Source organism: Macadamia integrifolia, chromosome 3 (assembly GCF_013358625.1).
Source record: "Macadamia integrifolia cultivar HAES 741 chromosome 3, SCU_Mint_v3, whole genome shotgun sequence".
In the NCBI taxonomy this organism is placed as follows: Eukaryota; Viridiplantae; Streptophyta; class Magnoliopsida; order Proteales; family Proteaceae; genus Macadamia; species Macadamia integrifolia.
In genome coordinates this window covers 2,398,434-2,406,195 of record NC_056559.1, presented here as the reverse complement: position 1 = coordinate 2,406,195, position 7,762 = coordinate 2,398,434, and the positions used below count along the sequence as shown (strand labels likewise).

At 36.8% G+C, this 7,762-nt stretch overlaps 1 protein-coding gene across 1 annotated transcript; it reads right to left on the bottom strand.

The window, feature by feature from the left end:
- Nucleotides 1-3,769: 3,769 nt before the first annotated feature.
- On the bottom strand, nucleotides 3,770-4,933 carry LOC122073689 (probable receptor-like protein kinase At5g61350). Its single transcript, XM_042638315.1, has 2 exons — nucleotides 4,504-4,933; nucleotides 3,770-4,314 (listed from the first exon to the last, which is right to left on the bottom strand). Exons 1-2 carry the CDS (start codon nucleotides 4,931-4,933, stop codon nucleotides 3,770-3,772), a joined length of 975 nt encoding a protein of 324 aa, XP_042494249.1.
- Between the last annotated feature and the right edge of the window lie 2,829 nt (nucleotides 4,934-7,762).

The following is a 7,762-nucleotide window of genomic DNA, read 5'->3' as shown; positions in this document are numbered from 1 at the left end:
CTCAGCGGGTTTGATTCGGGTTTTCAATCTGGTATTTGGGGACGGGGAATTTTTTATTTTATTTTACTCTGGTATGGTCAAAAATTTGGAACGACGCTCCAAAATCACGAAATAGTACATTTATCAAAAGAAAACTCTGGTGCTTATTTCAATAGAGTTTCTTATCATATAGTTTGTAAATAATGAAACATATTCCTTATAAAAATGATATAATTAGTCCATCCAAAAGTATATTGATGTGTATTTGATATGTTAGCACATATCATTATTGGTATTTTCAGATATGAGAGACAAGGTCAAACTCGATGAGCGTCTTGAGAGATCACCTACTGCTGTTGAGGTGGTTTGTAGTAAATCTAAATCCATTGATTCGCAAGGATACGGATGGAATGAGGGTTAGGAGTATCAGTAGTAAATAGAACTTTATTTCTATCTATCCTTATAAAATAACATTAATTTTTCATTTATTTATTATTTCTCTCTCAAAAAAATATGAGAAGAAAAAACTTTGCTCATCTGGTGTTCCTTATGTCTAGAGTCTAGACAGTTACATGTGAAAAAATCCATCTACCCCTATGCACACTGGATATTTTTACACCAAACTATGTTTAGATGTACAAAGTGCAAACGGGTACGGTTCCTTTCCCCCAAAAAAAATAAATTAAAATTATAGTAAGTTATTTGAAGCTTAGCCTTTTCTAATCATCACCACCTTCATGGAAAAAAAAAATCTTTGAGATTATTAGAAATGTGTGTTATTCATTTATTTATCATATGGGATAATTTTTCTTATGTTGCAGTGTTTCATGCAATAAGAATAGAAGGAAGATTATGCTGCCAATAATCACTGGAGCAACAATCCCTACTGCCATTTTGTCCTTGGTCATCATGGTACTTGTGGCTATCGCACTCCAGAGGAATGATAGTAAAACTTGCAGCAATGAGTTCAGGTTCTTTTAGTTTTTTAAAAATCTATCGTGCTTGACCAATGGTATACATGGTAGTCAGCTATGAAGCTGAGGGAAGTCCACAAACATGTGACTATGAGTAGGTGAGGACTGAGGATCATAGTGTGTGGCCAATAATGACAGTGGACTTGACCCTTACTTGCCATGGCATTCAACGAAAAAAAATCCTCTGCCGCGGGTGCGGCCGTGCAGCGAGGATTCGATGGCAGGCATGGCATCGGGGCTTGCGCCGATATCGTCTTTGCCGTCCGACGCTTGCAAAATGGCTGCACCCACGGTAGAGGATGAAAGTCCGGCATTCAATTACTTTGGAGTTTTTGGGGTCTTCTTTGACGGGGATTGGGGATGGAATCCTTGAATTCATGAATAGGGATTAATGAAGTTATGGGATTTTTCATGGAACATGGAGAAAAATTATCACATTAGATTTGTCCTTTATTTTCTTTGTTCAACCAATTGGAAAATTTGATGTCTCTTAAACATTTTTAGTGAAATTTAGTTTGTTACAGTTTTGATTTTTCAGCAATCCTTGTATTGTTTCTTATTCGAGCCCTAATGCCTCATAGTGGCATCCTTGCTTTGTAGTTTTCTTTCTTCTTTTTTCCCTCCTTAGGTTTAATATATTTATTTATTCACCAAAAATTGTTTTTTATGGGTTTATTCTCCTTGCAAATATATTCATAGTACTGATTGAGCAGCTTTTTAGAATTCTCTAAATCTATGGGAAACTCACTTATGAGCCATTTGATTTTGTTTCTACTGTTTTTATGTCTAGAAACAACAAAAATCTTTTTTTTTTTTTTTGAAACGTTTTCAACAGTGTAGTCGAGTCCAATACAGGAGTGAAGGCACGAGGTTGCAGGTATGCAACTCACGAGTGAAGGCATGACATTAGAGTTGTAAGTATGTTTCGTGAAGATAAGCTTCAGAAGGATGAAGGCAATTCGAAACTATGAGCTTCGCACAACCAGGTTGGAATCGCCACATCTGGATAGCAAGAAGTTTCAACAATAGATTGGCGTTGGGGTAGGTCGAGTGAAGTATCGGGGTTTTCACAATTTTTGTCCCTCCCACTTGTTTCTAGAAACGGAAAAATAAATTTGACTTCTTTCTCTATTCCTGTTTTTAGACACAGAAATAAACATAAGTCTCTATTTATATTTAAAAAAAACAAGTGAAATGAAACAGAAAAATCACGTAGTTTTTGGGCTGTTTTTCCATTTTTGAACATTAAAAAATAGAAAAACACATTTCTAAAACCAAAATCAAACGGGCCCTTATATGTTTAGAAGTAAGAAAAGAATAAAAATTCAAAAAAAAATTAATTTGAAGAGAAATAGATACATAAAAAATCATTATGTAATTAATAGAAGGCCCAACACTCACAGAGATATAGCTATATTGCCAAAGCCAAGAACAAAGTCCATATAATATGGAGGGGCTAATTTTTTTAAGGTAAAAAAACTAAGATCAGGATCTAGAGCAACAACCCAACTAGGGGTGTCAACGGTCCGGGTTGGTGCGGTTTCGGTCCGGTTCCACCGGTTTCGGTGTGACTTTGGAACTGACCGAAACCGACCCATTAAGGATTTATCGGTTTCGGTCCGGTGTCGGCTTCGGTGTGGTTTGGGTTGGGGTTGGTACCGGTTTGGATTTATCATGTTCATTTCGGTTTGGATCGATTTTTTAAACCGGTATGGAGCCATTGGGAAACAACCAAATGCTGAACTGCTGAACTTCGGTTTCTTAAATTGATTTGTAACCGGGTTGGTTTTGGTTTTTGGTCTAGTTTGGATTCGACTTTCCATACAAATGTATACAAAACTATGCAAATTTTTATTTTTTTTAATGAATTTTGGAGTGTTTCGGTTTCTTACAGGTTTGGTTTCGGTTTCGGTTTCGGTCCGGGTTTTGAGCCAGTTTCGGTTTGGTTTCGGGTTCATCCGGTTTTCGGTGCAGTTCGGTTTGGTTTTGGGGTTGCAATACTCGAAACCGAACCGAACCAATAAGGCTTCGGTTCGGTCCGTGTTGTTATCGATTCGGTCCGGCCAGTTTTACCGGTTCGGTTTAGGAATTGACACCCCTAAACCCAACCATTAACATAAATGTTGAAGTAGAGATTGTCGAGAGATATACTAACGATATCACCCTTTTAATAGTAGGACGTAGGACAGATGTTGGATCGTTACATGTACATCCAGGTGAACATACGTGCAGACGATCCAAACTCATAAATCTGTCTGATAAAGTCCAATCTGAATCGATATTGGCCTTAAGCATTTCCATATTGATCCCAAATTTTAGAGCCTTGATCAAAATTAGGCAGACAATATCGAGTTTGGGATTTCGATCCTCCTCATGCGCACTTGTATTTAGTCAAGTGTCCCAAATTCTCCAAAGATATAGAAAAACTACAAGAATCCATATAGCTGACCCCATGTAGCTATGATTCTAGTGACTTGTTAGGTTGTGATGTTGTTCCTCTTTCCTCTTACCTAATGGGTGTATGGTTTTTTTTTTTTTTTTTTGCAATAGTTCTATAAGCAAAGAAGTACAAGAACTAGCAAGATGTAAAGTTCAAGAATGACTAATTGTAACAATAATACTAATTTTGTATTTAAACGACTTATTAAACATATATTGAGTAGCTTGAAGAATTGCAATTACTAATACTTCACCTACATATTGGTAAAGATTTTCTACTACGCACAAGAGACAACAACTTAGATCCAACCTCTTGGAGTACCTCGAAGCGTGCACCCATGTGTTGGCAGACTTAACGTCCCAATGAATAATGGTGATCATATGCTAGTCGTCGTCTTCTGTACAGTATGAAGAAGAGGATGGTAACCAAGAACCATAACAAGTACCCCAAGTACCCCAAGAACCAGACCAACAATCAAACGAAACCTCCTCCTTCTCCTCCTTGTCTTTTTTGAACCATGAGGGGAGATAATTTTCATGATCTCTAACCCATTTAGAAACGCTTTCTGGTTTCTACTAGAAACACTAGTAGAAGGCCCAACGCTTACAGAGAGTATGGTTATGTTACTTGACCCAAGAACAAAGTCCATATAATAGGGAGCAGCCAACCTATTCGCTGTTAAAGAACTAAGATCAAGATCTGGAGCAACAACCCAACTATTAACATGAACATTGAAGTAGAGCATGTTATGAGCCCTACTCACTATATCACAGAAGTGAAATCGAATCAGATGTTGAAAACCAGAATCCACTTTGAACTTCCATGTTATATTGAAGTTAGGTTCTACTGTTGCATTTGCATAGTTCATCTTTGTGGCTGTGCCATAGACAAAATCAGGAGCAATATCCCTGGTTGGTCCACCTTTGAAATAATTAACAGACCCAGTTACAGACTGGGCTATATTTTGGTTCACTAGAAAATTCTGATCACTAACCCAAGTTCTCCCAAGAGTATCTTTCTGGGTTGTGATCACTGGACCTCCATATTCACCCTCCAAAATGTCTCCGACGTTTGGTTCAATAGACCATGAAATCCCCCTAAAGGGTTAACAGTTTTGGGCATCATCAGTGTTCAGTGAATCAGGGACCGAAACAACTTCCAAGCCACTTAAGAAGGCAAAGGAATGCTCGGCAGGGATGAAGGAGTGGACGAGGTTGTCTGAAACTACAGGCAGGGAGAATTCCTTGAATACAGAACCGTTCTGTGTTTGGAAGTTACTGAGGATGATGAAATTTTGGGCAGTAACAGAGAAGATTGCCATACTCATATTGTATCCTTGGTATTGAAATGGGAAGAAGTAGAGACGTATCCAATGCCTTCCCTGTTGGAGGATTGGGAAGTTGTAAGAAGAAGTTGGTCCATTGAAGATTCGAGCTGTTTGATACAGAGGAGAAGCGATGGAATTCGAAGTGGTAGCCATAATATCGTGATGGGTCTTAAGGAATTGGGAGTTATCAGCAACGAAAACATGATTCACCATCGTCGTATTAGTGGGTGATCCGCAATCTATTAGGTAATTGACCAGAGGTACAAATCCGAAGGAGGTGAGTACCAAATACAACACACAGAATCCAGAGAAGAAATTTAAGTTCTGTAACACCCATCACGGGAAGAAATTTCAGATGAGATTGATTTGAAGAAAGGAAAGAGAGAAATGACTGTGACGCTCTATGTCATCCCATCCTATGATCAAAATCCTCTGTTTTTTCCCTTCATGTTTTTCCTTGTTTTTCTACCTGTAGAACATGACACGAAGACAACAAGGAGACCAACAGTCAAGATTGGGTAAGAATTATTACATCCGGTGTGTTGGTCTTAAAGTTGTCCACGTGTCGCGTTCTGCAGGTTGCAAAACAAGGAAAAACAGGGATGAGAAAAACAGAGGATTATTTTCCTCCTGTACGCCTGTTCGGTAATAAGTAATGTTGGAGAAAATTAGAGAGATTGAGATACCAGATCGTCTTAATATAGTAGGAGATCAGGAACAGGTTTGTGATGATTGTAACTTCCTTAATAATAGATATTCTTCTTTAATTTCTCCTTATATTTCTTCTTATGATTCTGAACAGTACAAAACAAACACTTCACCAGTGGACTGGAGCTGAGCTGGGTTTGTGGTTTTATTCAATTATGTGCACCGAGTCACCGACCCTTTCCCTTTCAGTCAACTCCATTAATTTCCATTTTCTGTCTAGTTGATAGATGTATAATCCCTCTTTCAGATCCTGTTCCTTCGCAACTGCAACTCGAAATCATGGTTGGAGAGGAAGAATATGAAAGCTGTGAAGAGTTTCGATTTGGGAAGAAGATGAAGATATGAATTTGAACGGGAAGTTTCGTTTTACATTTTAGTTTCTTTATATTTTTAACCCAGGATATGGTATTACCGTGTGATACGATAAAAATACATTAGTATGGCAATCTTCTCGGTTAGTGGGTCCCAGTGTTATGTCGGTAGGGTATTTTTTTGGTTTTTTTCTTGTTAATGTCACATTGTCACTGACTTACTTATCTTGGAATCATGGTTTCAAGTACTAGTATTGTATATTGGGGTGTCAAAACCTAGATAAAATTGATCAAAATTGACCAAAAAATTCGAATCAAACCAAATTGATTCTTAATCAAATTGGTTTTGGACTGAGGTATGTTAGGACCGACTAAAAATTGATCCAAACCGAATTGACCAATAACCAAACTGAATGAAACCAATATAAAAATAAATGATTATGAGATTATAAATTGGTAAATTGATTACCCATTTTAGTATCATATCCATTGATTTCCCTGTTCAACCGATTGACATCCCTAATAAGAAAATCGGAGATACATAGATGGGGAATCGAACTCGGAATCGTGTGCCTATCCACACAATCCCCAATTCATCTTAACCATCTAGGCAATCCATAGATGTGTGGTCAGTGACTCAACTATGAAGTTGATAGAACTCCACAAAAACATGTTACTATGAGTAGGTGAGGAGCATAATGTTTGGCCATTAAACACAAAAGATTTGACCTTTACTTGCCATGGCATTCAATCACTTTGGAGTCTTTCGGTCTTCGTTGATGGGGATTGATGATGGAATTCAAAATGGATCCTTGAATTCATGAACATGATTTAATGAAGTAGGACATGGGTTCATTGACGTTTTTGGGAGGACTTATTTTCTTTGCAAATCCATTCACTATCAAACACTGCCTAAGGCTATGTTTGCAGTCAGGAAAAGAAAAGAGAAGAAAAAAGCTCTTGTACTATTTTTTTGGTTTAAGAAATTCTCATTATGTTTGATATGTACTTAACCAAGAGAAGATTCTTTTTTGGAATTTCAAAATTCCCTTGGAGAATGGTGAAGTTTTTTGTGTGTCAAAAAAAGTCATGCCTAAAACACAAGAAAATAGAAGAACTTTTCTTTTCTCTTATTGGTAGTCAAAATTCCCCTTAAGAATGGTGATTTGCTCCTGCATTAGCGCAGAGGCATGCATGGGCCATCTGCCAGGCAAAGAACCTTCTCCCATATAATATATATTTTAAAGATATATACATATATATATATATATATATATACTAGTAAAAAAAAACAGTGCAAATGCACGTGTGGCCAAACATTTTTATACGTACGGTTTTTTTCAACAATCAATGGTTAAATGCTATTTTGGAGAGAGAGAGAGAGAGAGAGAGAGAGAGAACAAATGATTTACATGATTGAGTGCAATGGACAACTTGACACAAAGTCAATATTATTTCGGGTAAAATTTGTCACTTTAATTGAGTTTCTAACCCTTGAAACATAAACAAAATGGAAATTTTCCAACTAATATTAACATTTATTTTATAACTCAAAAACTTGCTAGATATGGTAACAAAAAATAAAAATAAAAAAAGGAAGAGGGGGGGGGGGGGCAGCATATGATAATAGAGTTGGCTGCCATTTCATCAATAACTTTGCAAAACTTTATCATTGCCGGTGATAAATTGAACAAGCATATCAAAGATGTTTTAAGTGGGAAGGGCAAAGCTTCTAAATCCCAATAGTGGGCGATGTGTTAGTACCTATATCAGAGACGCTTTAAGTGGGAAAATAAGAAACATACCAAATGGAAGCCCAAAAGTGCAAACAAAACTACTGAGTTTGGGTTATTTACAATCATGATAATAAGCATAGAAATAAAACTTTCTTACCTTCGGAAATCTAAGAAGAATATTAATAAATATGGTTTCATGTGTCATTAAAATCCATTTAATAAAAAAACTACAAAATGTAACATAATTTAGAGGATGTAAATAACTTTACAAATGAAGATCATGTTAT